The 17,659-nt window shown below is 40.5% G+C and overlaps 2 protein-coding genes across 3 annotated transcripts in view; one reads left to right on the forward strand and one right to left on the reverse strand.

Moving 5' to 3' along the window:
- The window catches only part of fbxo25 (F-box protein 25), a 165,070-nt gene that overhangs the window by 52,672 nt on the left and 94,739 nt on the right, over positions 1 to 17,659 (reverse strand). The window lies entirely within an intron of this gene.
- The window catches only part of LOC138736519 (testis development-related protein), a 51,721-nt gene continuing 34,091 nt past the window's right edge, over positions 30 to 17,659 (forward strand). The window contains exons 1-2 of one of the 2 annotated variants that reach the window (XM_069886173.1): positions 30 to 386; positions 1,170 to 1,229. In XM_069886173.1, coding sequence (XP_069742274.1) covers positions 309 to 386; positions 1,170 to 1,229 — 138 coding nt within the window. In that variant the 5' untranslated portion in view covers positions 30 to 308. Of the gene's footprint in view, positions 387 to 868; positions 957 to 1,169; positions 1,230 to 17,659 lie in introns of those variants that run through there. The other variant, XM_069886174.1, reaches the window with a different exon arrangement.

Consider the following 17,659-nt stretch of genomic DNA (forward strand, 5'->3'; position numbering starts at 1 on the left):
CGAACTAATCCTCCTAAATTCTGTCATCGGTGAATCATGTGACAGATTAGAAGAGTGCTGCTGCGGCGGGTTCTCGGCTTGGGAGCTGCCTGTCTGCTTGTGGCGTTGAGGTCTCGGATGGTGCTGCCTGCCCGCTTGCATTTTTGGAGGATTTTGAACTCGATGTAGCCTCCGGCGTTTGGGAAAGGAAGGAAAGAGAGAGAGAGAGAGAGAGAGAGAGAGAGAGAGAGGGGGGGGGGTGGGGGGACGGACCCCGACCGCTCTCATTACTCAGCAATCTGCTTCTCCTGCGACGCATCAGTCCGAGAATGTGGAAAATTAAACACAGAGGACTGAACGATAACGATTCCGACTCGGAGGACGACAAACCGCAGGAGGTGTCGAAGGTACGGGCTCTGGAGCTCTTTTTGAACGTTTGCTGTATAGCCCATGGTGGGCGCCTCTCATGCTGTGAGCCGCAGACACCGGACTGCAAGTCTCTTAGATAGTGGTCTGTGACCTGCGCGATGCTGTGAAAATGCACGTTAACTTCATGCAGCCTGGGCCGGCCTTGCCGTGTAGCCATCATAATTGATGTACACCACGGAGTCTGAGCAGTGTAGTATGAAGTGTTTTTGTTTAAAAGTGGTTGAAAGCCTAACGCCACTCAATGTGAAGAACGGTTGTAATCTTCGGACTCCGGCAGGCGAGGGCTCGGGGATGTGGGATCTCACAATCCAGTGTTGCGCCGAACTATGATGTTCGAGTGCAGCCCTCTGTGAACGGGGCGACGGGTCGGAGAACTAGTACAAGCGAATATAGGCAGTGAAAGACGCTATTGCTGAGGTTTCCGATCGCATCTGCGAGGAATCCAAACCAAGGTCTTCAAGTTTGATGCAGATCAGCAATGACATCTGTCCAATGTTCCTTCCCGCATTTTGACTGACCAAATTAAGTGCATCAAGATAGAAAATATGGTTAGATTAACTATTGAAGAGCGTTCTACAATTTTAACCTTGTTTCTCCTTTGGAGAAGCTTATTTGATGCATTTTTAGTTTTTGTTTCTCTAGTGGATTACATTGCATTCTCTTTTGAGGTTTGCCTTCAGACGATTTTTAATCCTTGTACTTGATTCGGTTGTTCCTGAACAACGACATAGTTGAAATGTCTAATTTGTGATCTGTTTCAGAGCAAGGACCCGTTGCTTCCAGAAGAGGCTACAAGTTCTGTTTCACAGCTCGCTACAAAGGTTGGAGTCTGTTTTCACTCAGAATCTCTTGAAGACGTTAGATTTCTGTAATTTTCCACATACTCGGTTTACTTTGGGCTTTTATTTTTGTAACTGAAGCCTAAGCCATGTTTCTTGTAAATATCGTTTCCTCTGATTGAAATATTTTAATCTAGTATATTTCTCATTGTTGCATCAATGTTTCCCAAATGATTCAGTTGAAATATACTGTGAGGAGATTGGAACATTATAAATTAGTAATGACAGGGTCAATGTTATGAATTAATAATCACAACATAGAATATCCTGATCCTGTCTGGTACGTGTTGCATTTTTCATCAAATCTTTTATGATGGATTTTTTTCTCATTGAGGTTTTCAATAATTAATAACAATAACAGTTTCCACTGTTGCATGGGTATTATTGTGCACAACCATTTTAAAGCTCCTGTCTGGAAGTTTATGGAAATGTAATTAAAAACAAACATACTACATGAAACATTCCTTGATGGTTATAACATTTGTGAGTTTGTGCCCTGCTGGTTGAGAAAATAATGTCAAGTAGATTTGGTTATGATACCAGAAACAATTCCCTGCGTTTCCTTTGAACTGCTTTGTTGAACTGCCTGTGTGAGTGAAGGAGATCGAAAGTGGAATTTTTTTCCCCTTTCAGCTTTGGTCACACAGGTATGTAATATGATAGATGCAAAATTATGTTCCTTTGTTTTGGCATTTGCCTTGCGTTTTCCATCAAAAGTCATCCTGCTTTTTGCAAGTTGGAGAGATTTTCTTTTCTAAAAATATTCATTCTTGAAAGTCTTCCAGGAAAGCTCATGGGAATGGAGAGCAAAGTTTTATATAGGATACCACCAGATTTCTTTAGTTTTGTCAGTATGAATTTGGAAGGAGAGAGAAAATCTTTTCCTCATCTTTCCTGAACCTCTGCACTTTATGAATTTAGTCAAATGTTTCATGTTGTTTAACATTTGCCAAATCCTTTGTTAAATGTTTTCACTGTAAGGAAAACCGTGAGTTTCTGCAGTTCTTTCACAGAGTAAGTCTTTCTTCATCAATGTCCTTTTTTTTGTCTGTACCCTTGATAGTTTTGTGTCCAGAAATGGATACAGTCATCATCTGTTGCCTGATCAGTCTAAAAGTTCAGTTAAACTTTCTTGCTTTTGTCCTCCTATTCCTTGATTTATGAGGCCAAGAATCCTATATGCACTTTAAAAATTGACTTATTACCATGTAACAAAATGGATCTCTTTACACCTGCACTCCCACCAAATGAACCAATGAGTTTCTGTCTTATTTGCTCATTATGTCTACTAAAATTATAACTTCAAACTTCTTTGTTGAATGTAAATGTCCAAATCTGCTTCATGATTATCAATCGAGGCCTTGTGTTTAGTTGTCATTCTCATTGATCAGTACATTTTATGTTATCAATAGCCGTGAAGGTTATTAATGAATACTTAGATTTCCTTTCTATCAAAGCAGTTCACCACTTACAAAATGATGTGTTGCTGTAGAAGATGGCGCCAGCATTATGTATTATTTAAAGCACTTTTAAGTCATGAGGATGTATTCACTGCATGCTGCAGAGAATCAAAAATCTCATAAAAACGGAGTTGATAAAGAGGAGCACAAAATACAAGAGTAAAGAAAATGAGTACTTGCACCAGACAATGAATAGTACCGTTTTGGAAATTGGGAAAAGTTTTTGAATTGACAGTGATTTTTGAAATAAGAAAAACTGATTTGCATTCCTGTAATGCCATTCATGACCTTGGGACATGTCATTTCATTTTATTGTCAACAAAGAGCTTGAGAAGTATTACTGCTTCTAATGTGAAACTCAATGCAAGCTTTCACAAACATTGTTATGACAAATGGCCAGCTGATTTATTTTGATAATGTCAATTATGCCATAGAGTTTATATAATGTAAGTCATTCTGCAAGAATCACCCATGCCCCACTTGAAAATAGTGCCATGTGATGTTTTGCGTCCAACTGAGAGCAGTCTGGATCTTAAAATAATATTCAAAAGATAGTTCCCTGATAAAAAGATAAGAGGAGATTGAATAATATTTTTTAATGTGAAGACTTTGATAGTGAGCAGAGCAAGAATTTTGGATTAAAATTGGTTTTCGAATGTTGCAATGAAGATGAACCCATAGAAACAGTTCAGTGCAACACTGAAGCAGTGCCACAGAGTTGGAAATTCTCTTACATACAGTCCTGAGATTCTTTTTCCTGCGGGCGAGGCAGAATTACCAGTTACTGGTAGTGCAAAAAAAAACTGTACTCTACATGCACATGTAAACAAATAAAGAAATGTAAACAAACTGCAATAGAGAAGAAAATAATGAACTGCAAAAGTAAGAGTCCTGAAATGAGTCCCTGATTCAATTTGTTGCAGAGGCATCTGATAATGGAGGCATAGTTGCTGTACCTGAACCTAGTGGTGCATTTCATGAGGCTCCTATATACTTCTTTCCTGATGGTAGTAGCGAGAAAAGTGTGGGTGGTATGGATCTTTGATGATCACAGCTGTTCCCTGAAAATGATCTCGATGTTCGAGAGGATTTTGTCTGTGATGTTCTGGGCAGTGTCCACTATCTTTTGCAGTGTTTTCCACTCAGGGTAATTGGTATCCCCATATTAGACTGTGATGCAGCTGTTCAGCACACTTTCCACTGCTCATCTGTAGAAATTTTCCAGGGTTTCTGACAAAACCTCTACAAACTCCTGAGGAAGTCCAGGCACTGATGTGCTTTCTTCACAACGCCATAAGTATGTTGGGTCCAGGAGAGATCCTCTGAGATAGTGACTCCCAAGAACTTAAATTTGCTCACCCTCTCCACCTCTGATCCCCCAATGATTAATGGATTGTATACATCTGGTTTTCCCTTCCTGAAGTCAACAATCAGCTCTTTAGTTTTGATGACATTGAGTGCGACGTTGTTGTTGGTCCACCATTCAGCCAAGTTTTCAATCTCCCTCCTGTATGCTGACTCATCACCTCTTTTATACAACCAACTACCGTGGTACCATCAGTGAATATGTAGATAATGTTATTATCGTACCAAACCACACAGTATTATGAGGGTATAATGAATGTATTGTACTCTTTCTCTTTTTCCATCCCATTATCTGACATGAACCCTCTCTACTTACATCCAAATTACAGAGACCCTCATTGCACAGAATTGGTTAAAGACCGTGGCAAAGGCCACTTGTGTGCTCTTCATATGCTTAATCTAAACCACTTCTCTTATTGACCCCACAATGCTGGAGCACCTTGATTGACTGATTACCAAACTTGCCCCACCTCCAATCCTTAGTCAATAGCTGCACGTTCTTCTTTCCCTCCTTTCCCCAGTCCTAAGTACGGTCTTGAGGCTGAGTAACATTTTCAGTAGCATCCAAGGCTGATAAATCTATAGCTTTGAGTTATAACCATCTAGTGCACGCATTAAAATGTATAATAAAGCAGGGAAAAGAAAGATGGGAAAATAAGTATTACAGTATTGTAATTCTTGCTGAAATGTGAACACCTGAAGATGATGAAAAGCAATTGAAAAAGAAAAGGACAGATGGTTTATTTATGGATTCCTTAAGCAAAATGTAAACAAAGACACTGCTTTCTCTGCTTTATGATTTCAGAAGGTTAATTTTTTTTTAGAAATAGCTTGCAGGAATTTTTTGCACATTATGATTGCCTTGTTTGCAATTGTTCATGTATTAAATATTGTTAGTATACAGTTCAGTGATTTTACCACAATCATACCTGGACAGTGCCAAACAAAACATTACCTGAAATGTGGCAGTTAGTGATACTTTCAATAAAGCTGGTTACTTGCTTTATGTTCTTCCCAATGAGAATAGGGTTAATAAAAATACTCGTGAGATTTCCCTGGTATCTGCTTTCATCAAGCACTGTAGCCTTGTTAAATGTGGTTTTAAATGTCAAGGACCAAAGTGGTCAAGACAAAAATTGGCCTAAATAAACAAGAAAACATGCCTCCCAGCACTTGTCCGTGTTTGGACAGCTGAGAGAATGCAAAAACCTTGGTTGCATATTTTGTTTGCTTTTAGAAGTTAGGAACTTTTAAATATGAAAAAAAAAGTTGTGAATAAAAAATAGTCAATTTTCAGTGAATGTTTTTTAGTTTTTGTTCAAAAATAACAAGAATCTCCAATGTCCATTTGTACAAAGGATCTCAATAAGTTTGAAGAGGTGCAGAAGAGATTCACCAGGATGTTGTTGGAACTAGAGAGCTTAGTAATAGGGAAAGGTTAGATAGAGTTGATCTTTATTCCCTGGAGCATAGGAGGCTGAAGGGTTACCTTATGAAAAGGGGAGTGCATGGATAAAGTGAATGCCTGCTATCTTTTCCCTAGGGTAGACAATTCTAGAACTGGAGAGCATTGGCTTAAGGTGCCTAAAGAAATCTCTTGGTGCCTGCCACATTGACCACCGCCAGTGGGCTGATATCGCCTCAAACCGTGCATCTTGGCGCCTCACAGTTTGGCGGGCAGCAACCTCCTTTGAAAAAGACCGCAGAGCCCACCTCACTGACAAAAGACAAAGGATGAAAAACCCAACACCCAACCCCAACCAACCAATTTTCCCCTGCAACCACTGCAACTGTGTCTGCCTGTCCCGCATCGGACTTGTCAGCCACAAACGAGCCTGCAGCTGACGTGGACTTTTACCCCCTCTATAAATCTTCGTCCGCGAAGCCAAGCCAAGAGAGAAAGGGGAGAGATTTCATAAGGACATCAGGAGAAACTTTTTTTAATTTTGAGGATGATCCACATCTGAAAAAAAATTGTCAATGGAAACTATGGAAGTGACCTTCAAAATGCATTTGAACAGTTATGTGGATTCTTTTGCTTGGCTTCGCGGACGAAGATTTATGGAGGGGGTAAAAGTGTGGGTCAAATGCAGATAGATAAGACTAGCCCAGAATTTCATCCTGTTGGTGTGCACTATTTTAGCCAAAGCACCTGTTCTGACTTTACAACTCTCTCAAATTTCTGTGCTCAAATTGCCAAGTGCCTTATCCTACTGGAGCCATATTTTGTGGTGGTCTTCCTTGTTGAAAAAAGTTCGACATTTGCACTTCCTTGGAGCTGGTTTGAAATCTAACAGAGAATGACTGACTCCTTTGGATGATATTGCAGGAAGGATGCATAAAATGTAGGCAACTCTTGCTGCAGATGAACTGGGTATTGGTGAGACTCCACCTGGAGAATTGTGTACAGTATGGGTCTTCATATTTAAAGAAAAAAATTATTTTCAAATAAGCAGTCTCAAGAAGGGATTAAGCTTTCTTTAAAATAATGAGTTCAGATCTATTGAAATGTGTTTATCTGGGAACTTGACAGGTGGATAGTATGGAGATGCTTACCCTGGTGAGGGTCTGGAAATTTGCAATACACATTTGTATTTTGTGCTGCTGCCTCACTGCTCTCGAGACGACAGGTTTATCTTAGATGCTGAACATGGGATATTTACAGATTACTCCCTTTGACTGCATTCGTTTCGTCCTATGTGCCAAACACGTGCTTAGTTTCCCATAAATAGGTGAGTGTAGTTGATGGGGATGAGAAGAAGAACCTGAGTTTAATGTAGACAGGTAATTGTCAATGCTTTGAGTGGAAAGGCCCTTTATTGTGGAGTGTGATTAACTCCATAAAGCCTTGTCCAGTTAAGCCTTGTCCATAAAGCCTTTCTCCAGCACATTTGTGTATTGCAGTGGATAGGCTAGGTCTTCATTCCTTTGAGTGAAGGAGGCTGATTAGTGATCTTACAGAGCTATGAAAATCTTTCCATTTATGGCTATAAATATTTGGAAGTTAATTTTTGCACAATGTGCCGTCATTGAATGTACTCAAGACTGAGGGAAATGAGGGTTTATGAAGTTCAGGCAGGAAACTGGATTTGAAATTGAAATTATATTCAATAGCAGAGCAGGCTCGGAATATGGCCTGCACCTGCTTCTATTTCTTATGGTCCCTTTGAACCTTGGGTGACTTCAACAATTCTCACCTGCAGTGGGTCGCAGTTAAAACAGAATGCAGGCCAGGCAACAAAGGAGATATATAGATCAGTCGGATATGTGGGACAAGGAGTGGCAAATGGAATTTACCTCTAACAAGTGTGAGGTGCTACACTTCGCAGTAAATGGCAGGGCCTTTGAGAGCGTTACAGAACAGAGACCAAGAGGTACAAACGCATAGTTCTCAGAAATCCACAATTCCAGTGGAAAAGATGGTGAAGAACATACTTGGCCTACTTGCCTTCATTGGGCAGGATATTGAGTAGAAAGTTTGGAACCTTAACTTATAGCTGTACAAGGTGAGACCACAACTAGAAAACTGTGGTGAGTCTGGTTGCCTGACTATAGGATGGTTATCAATAAATTGAGTGATGCAGAAGTGATTGATTTATAGGGATAGATTGCTTTATTCTCTAGAGCAGTGGAGAGTGACATGTGACCTAATAGAGATTTATAAAATTGAGGGCCATGGATAAAGTGAATGCTCACTGACTTTTTCCCTGGGGTAGACAATTCTGAAACTAGAGAGCACAAATTCAAGGCGAGAGGGGTGAGATTTAAGAGGGTGGTCTGAATCTGGAATGACCTGGTGGAGGAAACTATTATGACATCCAAAAGGTATTTGGACAGATAGATTGGAAGGAGGGACTTAGAAAGATATGGACCAATTACAGCCATGGGATTGGCCCAGAATTCCAGCTATTGCCATGAATTGAGCCAAAGGGCCTTTTACATGCTGTATGATTCTGACTCATTGGTAAAAAGATGACTATGCATTGTTTTAACTGTACTTTTCTCTGCGCCTTGTACTTGTAATACAGTACTACAATCTTCATTATTTTGCTTACTACAGCACGACATCCTGCATTTATTACTGTATGATCTGCCATATGATTCAAAAAACAATCTGTTGAAGGAACACAGAGGGTTGAGCAGCAGCAGTGGGAGAAGAAAGATCAATTTTGAGCCAGAATCCTTCATCAAGACTGAATGCAGAAGGGAGGTGGCCAGTTTAATGAGGAGAGGGTGGGAGGGGTTGGAGAAGGGCCAATCAAAAAACATGATTGACAGAGTTCATTGTTGATTGGCAGGTGCCAGGCAAAGGGAGAGAAAGATAAGAAAAATAAAAGGGTCAAGTGGAAGGAGATGAGTCATACAGGGTGGGAGGGGTGATGAGTGAAGCCAAAAGTGGCCAATGGTGAAATCCGATGAGACACAAAGCTGACAACATTGGTAGCATGAGAAACCAGTCAGAAAAGGTGGGGGAGGGAGCAAATAATTCTGTTAGGGAAATAATCTGTATGGAATGGAAGAGGGGGAGGAGGATAGTGGGAGGAGGGTTTGGTGATGGTTGTGTGGGAAAGGAAAATAGGGATGAAAGAACTAGTGGATAGAAGAAAGAATGGACATACCTGACATTGGAAACTTCATTGTTTGTACCATTCAGCTGTGGACTGCCCAGGCAGAATATGAGGCGTTGTTCCTTTGGGCCTCATTCTGGCAGTTGAGAAGGCCAAAGATGGTCAGTTGGGAATGGGTAGTGGAGTTGAAAAGGCAGGCAATGGTGAGCTTGGGATCGCTGTGATGGACAGAGCACAGATGCTCTGTGGAACAGTTCCAAAGACTGCGCTTGGTCTCAGGTTGGCCACTTCTGGAGCACTGAATGGAGCAGGTGGGGTTAGAAGAGATTGCCTCACATCCAAGAGCTCTTTTGATCCTTGGAAGTGTAAGAGCAAGTGTTGCACCCATGCTTGCAGGGGAAACTGCCAGGGAAAGATAAATGGACAAGAGGACCAGAGGGACTGATCTCTGTGGAGGATGGAAAGGGGAGGGAGGGGTAGATGTGGCAGTGGGGTCTATTGCAAATGGCAGAGATGATGAAGGACAATGCACTGAATAGAAGTGATAGAAGTGCTATTCTGTGGGGGGGGGGGGAAGAGTGCGTGTGTGTGTACATGCATGTGTGTGCTCTTATGAGGGTGAAATTCTGCCCTACTGAGGAAATGTTGAAGATGGCTTTATTGAACACAGTAGAGGTGAAGCTGCATTCTCTGGGAAAGGAGGATTATCAGATGTCCTGGAATGGAGGTAGAGAAACTGAGAAATGAGTGGTATCCTTACAAGAGACAGTGGTGGAGGGGGGCGGAGTGTGGAAGGTTAATCCAGGTAGTTGTGGGAGTCGATGGGTTTGGAGTAAATGTCAATAGATCGCTGTCTCCTGATGTAAAATGATATAGAAAGGGGAAAGAAGTATCAGAAATTGTCAAAATTAATTTGAAAGTAGGTTGGAGGTTTCTAAAATTGTTGAATTCTGCACCAGTGCAAGAACCAGTCATTGATCTTCTGGAGGAAGAGTTGGGGGTGGTGCTGGGGTAGGTATCAAACAAGGTTGTAGCCTACAAAAAGACAGACACAACTGGGACCCATGCTGGTGCAGCTGGTTCCTGATGAAAGGCCCAGTCCCTAAGCATTAATAACCCTTTACTTCCTATGGATGATGTGTGACCTGCTGAGTTTCTCCAGCACATTTGTGTATTGCAGTGGATAGGCTGGGTCTTCATTCCTTTGAGTGAAGGAGGCTGATTAGTGATCTTACAGAGGTCTATAAAATGAAGCCACAGATAAGATGAATAATCACAGTCTTTTTCCTCAGGTAGGATGGTCCAAAACTGGCATCTGTAGATATAAGGTGAGCAGGGAAGGTTTTTAAAAAGGACTTGATGGGAAAATTGTTCAACACAGAGGGTCTGCATATGTGGAATCTGGAGAGACAGTGGTAGAGGAGAGTGTAGTTACAATGTTTACTTGACATTTAGATTTGTACATGGATAGGAAAGGTTTCGAGTGATTATGGGCCAAATGCAGGAATATGGGACTAGCTCAGGTCAGCCACTTCTATGCTGAAAACTATACATGTGACAGTGAACAATTCAATCAACAAACAATTCAATTCAAACAATTCAATTCAATCCAGCCTGATAATTATTCATTAGACCTGAAAATTATGAGAAATTACACTTGTTTTGGGTATCTGAGAAGCGGGGGAGAGGGATGGAGTAGAGAGAGGAACGGAAAGAACCAAGGGAATAAACGAATAAACATGAAAGCAGCCAACATCTAAGGGACCCCATCACCCTGATTACAACCTCTTCTTGTTGCCACCTTCGGGAAGAGGGTACAGAAGTCGGGTACCTCCAGGTTTAAGAACGTTTTTAAAAAAAATCTAATGGCTTTCAAACTCTTCTCCCTCCCTTAACCAACCTAACCATGAATTACTCCATGACCACAAAAACCCGTCTGCACTATGGGAATACCACCTTTTTTTCTTGCACTGACGGTGTCTGTGAATATTTATTGATCCATCTATCCTTTATATTTATCATCTCTTTCTGTACTGGGATAAAGTATACTCTTGTAATTGGTGTGTCTTGCGTACGCGTTTTGTCACAGCGAGTAAGCATTTCAGTACATGTGCATATGACGATGAACTCATTAACATTTGCCCTAAGGTAGTTTTCACTGACTGCTGCATTTCCCATCCAGGATGACACACCAATAATATGCACAGCTTGTTTTAACTATTTAATGTCTACTTGGATCACATTAACTTTATTGAAGAAAGGATGTCTGTACTGTGTCATTTTTATGCTCCCTTTTCTCCTTTACAAAGGATGTAGTTTTTATTTAATGAGTCCTCCCATTAATTTTTATATGATAAATTATATTTCTAAGGGTCCTCTGTAAAGATCAGGGTTGCTCTGAAATGGTTATGGGCTGCCTTGGAAAGATCTCTTCAAAAGCATTGACCCACTTGCATTTCCCTTGGGTCAGGCCGGAGGTGACCCAACAGCTGGCTGCCGAGCTAGCAGCTGCTATCTCAGAAGAGTACAGATCAGGGTTTAATTATCTTGAAGGCAGTGAACAATAAAATCAATTTCATGTTTTTTTTTCCCTTTGAAGTGTCAGTTTTTGGCAACAGCAAGATATCCAGTATTAATTCGGTGAAGTCAATATGGTGTTTTATGATGGTTAAAGTAGATGTTGGAAGCTGAAAGATCAGACTCATAATGTTGCCACAAAGAATAATAAACCTGAAAACTGGAATCTTTTTTAAAAAGAGTAAAATATGACCAAAATTTCATGGGGGTGTGGAGATCAAGCTGTGATGAAAATAGGAGAAGAAATGTAATTAAAATGGCCACTGATAAGGGAAAAACAATGGGGGCAAACAATGCAGCAAAAAACAGAAATGTACTTTCTGATTTTCAGTGCTTAATTATGGTTGCAAAATTAAATTTTGTTCGAAAAGTAATGGAAAAACGTGGGTAGATTAGCAAGCACAATGGAAATTTCTTGTGTTTTTAATTTCCATGTCACTAAAGTTTCCTGCACCTTAGACGTTAATGGTCATTGAAGAAAAGTACAAACAATCCTGAAAATTAGGCAAGAAGTTAACACGTTTCCAATGTAAAAACCTGTTCTGGTTGTTATGCAGCACAGAAACCAAACCTTTGGCCTGCTGTGCTGTACTGACTAAGCTATTTCCCTGCACCTGCATGTGGTTGGTGGACCCCTCTGCTCCAGAGATCTGGAGATTCTTGAATGTTGGAAGAGTACCTGCTTCCACCACCCAGGGGCAGTGCATTCTACATCCCTACCATTCTCTAGAAATTATTACAAAATATTGGCTTAATTAAATTGAAGTGCAAAAAATGTCAGTGATGCCATATATTACAAACGTTTTCATTCAATTCTGGCCAAGACAATTTTTTTTTACTATCTGGATTGGGTACTTATTTCATCTCCAATAATTGGAAAAATCTTTTATCTGAAATAAAATGGTTCATGTTCTTTAACATACTGAAGTTTTTAGGGTGCCATTAGTAATTTGTATAATAAAACCATAATTGTAATATTACTGTCCTCTGCCACACTTGTGTTCACTGACAAAAAGGTATTTGATGACAACAAAGACTAAAGATGCTAGAATTTAAAATGAAAACAATCTTGGAAGAACCCAGTGGGTCCATCAGTGCCTGTGAAGGCAAAAATGTAAATTCTTATTTCTGATAGAGGCGGAGAGTGAATAAGAAAGATTGCTAGTATGTTAATGGGAAGGTAGGTGGGATAGAGGTTGGTAGGTAATAACTGATTGGGGTTGGCATGGGTGGGGGGGGGGAATGGTGGGCAGATGGAACCAAGGGAGGGGGATGGGACAGTGACTAACATGTGATAGTTGGAACCATGTGAGAAAGGATGATGAGTACATGGAATTTGGGAGCTGACAATCAAATGGTTGAACATGAATTTTCCAATTTCAAGTCACCTTGCTCTCCTCCCACTCCCACTCATCTGTCCACTTTGTTTTCTCCTCCTTTTGTTCATTTCTTCTGTGCCTTCTCTACATCTGCAACAGGTTTTTGTCTATTTAGCAACATCCTGTTTTCTTAATTTTTGAAGCAGATACCAACACATTGCCAGGTTGCTGACATTTTTAGATTATGCTGGTTGGAATCAAACTTAGTACAAAGGAAATCGATTTTGATAGCTGGAGGTTAATCATCTCAGCCAAAGGACATCTATGCAGGAGTTCCTCAGGGTGGTGTCCTCGATCTAACCATCCATCTTTATTCATTGACTTTCCTTCATTCGTATGGATATATTTGCTGATGATTGCACAATGCTCAGCACCATTCACAACTTGGGTCGTTCATCCATTCACATCCAAATGCAGTGTGACCTATTCAATATCCTGGACTGAGATGGCAAGACTATGCTCTTGATGAGGCTCTCCATTCCAGGACCTCTGTAACCTTCCTTTCTCAGGGATGTGGTGTCTCCTCCACTCTTGTCAGTAGAGCCATCACCTGTATTTTCTCTGTTTCATGGAGTTCTGTCTCACCTCCTCTCACTGCCCCCTGCTCCACCAAAAGCAAAGCAGAAGTAAGGTTCCCCTTGTCCTCACCTTTCATCCTACCATACCCTGGATTTAGCACATTTCTGCCAGCTGCAACTGGGCCTTGCTGCCAGCTTAATATACCTTCTATATCCTTTCCTGCTTTCCACAGGGATTGCTCCCTTGTGACTTCCTTGTCTGTTCATTTCCCCCCCCCCCCCCCCCACCCACCCACCTCTCCATGCCCCATGGTCCTGTGTAACTGCAGGTGATGCAACACTTGCATGCTTGGCCTCTCTCACCTCCATCCAGGGACCTAAGCAACTCTTCCAGGAGAAGCAAAGATTCTCATGCACTTCCTCCTACTGCATTTAGTATCCCAATGTGCTTTGCTCTACATCAATGAGACCCAGCGAAGACTTGGGGAACCATTACAAGCATCTGCACTCTGCTGCAATGGCCATCCCAAGCTCCCAGTTAAATATGGGGAAAAAATGGTGGCGCTGATAGAACTGCTGTGATGGCAGCAGTACCACTGGTACAGATTCAGGAGTGGGGAACAGAGGGAAAGCACTGCTCTGCAGGGTCCTACTGTCCAGTCCTGATGTCAACAGGTCTATATATGCTTTAAATGGCCCTTTAAAGGAGAATATGGTGTTTTTTAAAAAAAATCCTGCTACCATGGAGTCTGTGGCAAGATGGTGGCACCTTGCTAGGCAGTGAACCACAGACTCCAGGGACTAGCACGGGGAACCAGAAATTGGGAGGACATCCTCCGCTGAAAAGGAAAACATAGGACACGACCCTACAGGACAGTGACCATTGAAGCAGACCAGTGAGAGGCTCAGCGACTGAAGAACCCACACAGGCTGCGGCCTGCTGGCAACTTGCTCATGGGAACCATGTATCAGAACCACAATTTGAGAAGGTGCTGAGGGCAAGAAGGGCTCCCGAAGGCCCTTGGGTGCTGAACGCTTCTTGATCGTGTCGGAGGTTTGATTGTGGATCTCTGGTTGCTGATGGTCTGCGCAGCTGTGGAGGTTCAGGAGCACTAGAGGTGAATCCATGTCTCTGAAGGGACTCTTTTTTTGCTTCTCTTTCTCCTATGGCTAGGCGGGGGCCAAACAATGCTCATGTCGACTCTTTGCTTTAGAATGGACAAAAGTTAAAGTGTATTATGTATAATTACAATTTTAATGTATTATATAAGACAATAAAAGGAACCTTTAAACCTTCATATGTCATTTCAACTCCTTACCATTCCCACACTGATCTGGCAGTCCTTGGTCTTCTACACAACTCGATTAAGGCAACTCAAAACTAGAGAAACAACATCTCATGCTCTGCCTGGGTAATCGATAGTCCAATAGAATGAACATTAATGAGTCACCCCTTCTTTTTCCCAGCTATTTCCATTCTTCCAACTCCTCACCCAGCCTCTCATCAGTTCTTGTTCTCTCTCTTCCCTCCGTTTCTGAGTCCTTCTAGTCTCATCTGTCCTTCTCAAACAGCTTTCTCCAACTGCAATCATTGTATCACTGTCATCACCCTTTCTTATCTGATGCCTGCACTGGCAACTGTTTGTCTGTCTCCCCACCTCACCCTCCATCAAAGCAGTTACTAAGAAGAAGTGGCTTTAAGAACCACCAAGGCAGCTGCAAAAGAATTAAAGAAGTGAATATCACTACTGACTACCAAGATTCGGCAAACCCCAAAACTGACCACCAAAATGAGCATTCGTGTACAGTCTGAAAGTCACTCGGAAAGTGACTGTACAAGTAGAAGGGATAGTAGAGAAGAGGTAATGGATACTTTTTTTTTATTGTTCAGGGCATTGACTATAAATATTGGTAGGTCTCATTGCAACTGTATTAAAAAATATGGTTTGTCCTCATTTGGAGTATTGTGTGAAGCTTTGGTCACTGCTTTAGAGAATGAATGTCGAGATTTCAGACAGGGTGCAAATGAGAACCAGCAGCATGCTTGTCTGGATTAAAGGGCATGATATGAGAGTTAATTGTCACATGGCAATGTACTGAATGCACTGAAATTCTTGTTTGCTTCAGACACAGAAGGCATACGAGATATACTGACTCCAGCTGCATTATTTAAATTACTGTAATGTGCCATGAGTCAAAAAATAGGTAATAAATCAGGATAAATAAAAATATATCCACAGTTACAGTTAGCGCAAAACAAAAGTAACATATCAACACTGCAGACCTTGCAGTTATTCTGGAGTAGATTATGGTAGCACTAAAGAGAAGTTGGATAAACTTGTATTTGTTTTCTCTGGAATGTGGGAAGCTGAGGGGAGACCTGCTAGATGTTTATAAAATTATGAGAGGCTAGTAATAGGGTAGATATCATTGCCTTTCATTGGATGCTGTCTGACCTGCTGAGTTCTGTGTATTTTTCCTATTGTATGCTCATGATCAACATGGGAATAATTGTCAAAGTTTAACGTGGGTAAGTTAGTTATAGCTCTCAACGGTTTTGTGCTACTTAAAAAACCCACATGCATTTTTAAGTGTTGCCCCTGATTGTTGGCCGTTAATGCATGAGGTGGTTATTGTGGAATGGTAAATATGGTCTAAATTGTGAAAAAATATTAATGTTCATCATATATTTGTGTATCATTGTTATTTTGTTCCAACTGTACATCTCTTGCAGAATTCGAACAAGTTCATGCACAAACTCTTGAGTGGTGCAGTTTACCCATTCCTGAATTTATCTTTAGTTTGAGTTATAGATTCAGTAAATTGAATCAGAATTTATTGTCATGAACAAGTCATTAAATTTGTTGTTTTGTGGAGCATCACAGTGCAAACATTCATATAAACCACCTTATAAAAACAGTACATGAAAAGTCAAAGTAAGGCAGTGTCTTTAGTTCATTGGTCATTCAGGAAGCTGATTGCAGAGGGGAAGAAACTGTCCTTGTGCTACTGAGTGCTGGTCTTCAGACTTGTGTACCTTTTTCCTGATGGTACTTGAGTGAAGAGGGCATGGCCTGGGTATTGGGGGTCCTTGAGAATAGAGGCTGCTTTTTTAAGACACCACCTTTTGTAGATATTCTGGATGGAGTGAACTTTGGTGCCAATGATGTTGCAGGCTGAGTTAACAACCCTCTGGAGCGCCATAATCAGCCAGAAAGCTCTCCATGGTACACCTGTAAAGGTTTTTGGGAATCTTCGGTGACATACCAAATCTCCTCTAAAACCTCACAAAGTATAGCTAGCGACCCTTCTTCATGATTGCATGGACATGAGGCTCTAGGACAGATCCTGTGAGATGTTGCCACCCAAGAATTTGATGTTTTCGACCCTCTCCACTACTGAGCCCTTGATGAGGACTGGTTTGTGTTCTCCTGACTTCCTCCTGAAGTCCATAATCATCTGCATTGATTTGCTAATCTTGAGTGTAAGGTTGTAGGTATGATACCACTCAACGAGCTGATGTATCTCCCTCCTGTACACTTCCTCATTGCTGTTTGTAATTCCGCCAATTTGTAATAACATTGGAAATGTGCCTGGCCACAATAGTCATGGGAAGATCAGTGGGCTGAGCACGCATCCATGAGGTGTGCCTGTGTGTTTTTTGGGAAAATTTTATTTTTCATTTGCATATAATTCTTCATCATATAACAATACAATGTAATAAAAATGATTCAAAATTATATATAATTTTTTTATTTTATCCCCTCACTCCCCAAAAGAAAAAGAAAAGAGTGAAAAAAAGAAAAAGAACCTGAATTTATTTATCATTCACTATTCATATATTCCTATTATATTATTCTATCCTGTACATATTAACTGGGAGGAGTGGGTGTTATGGATGATGTGGATGGACTCTTACTGATGAAATCCATATATGGTTTCAAATTCATATAAAAATTGTCAGGTTGATTCCTTAAATTATAAGTAATCTTTTCCAATGGTATACAATTTTGAATTTCCGTATTGCCATCTATCCTACTTTATAAAATTATGTTACTGCCATACATTTCCGTGCCACCAGTATTGCTATACTCAAAAATTTTCATTGATATTTGTCTAACTTCAGTTTAGTATCAATGTCAAATAAATCACCAAGCAAAAATATTCTTGGATCTTTTGGTTTCTATCTACGTAATTTGTCCCAATAATATATTCAAGTCTTCCCAAAATTTTCCCACTTTTTCACAAGACCAAACTGCATGTAATAAGGTTCCTGTTTCTTTATTACATTTGAAACATTTCTCAGAACAATTTGAATTGTACATGTAATTTATGTGGAGTATAGTATAATTGGTGTAAAAAATTATATTGTACCATTTGATATCTAACATTAATTGTATACTCTCCTGGCACAATCTTGACCAGACCTCATCATGAATTTGTATATTTAAATCTTTTCACCATTTTTTTTACTTGTATAGTTCCATTTTCTGCATTGTGTCTTGTAATTGTACATACATATTAGTAATAAATTTCTCATTAAAT

The sequence above is a fragment of the Narcine bancroftii genome, chromosome 6, assembly GCF_036971445.1.
Source record: "Narcine bancroftii isolate sNarBan1 chromosome 6, sNarBan1.hap1, whole genome shotgun sequence".
NCBI classification, from domain to species: domain Eukaryota; kingdom Metazoa; phylum Chordata; class Chondrichthyes; order Torpediniformes; family Narcinidae; genus Narcine; species Narcine bancroftii.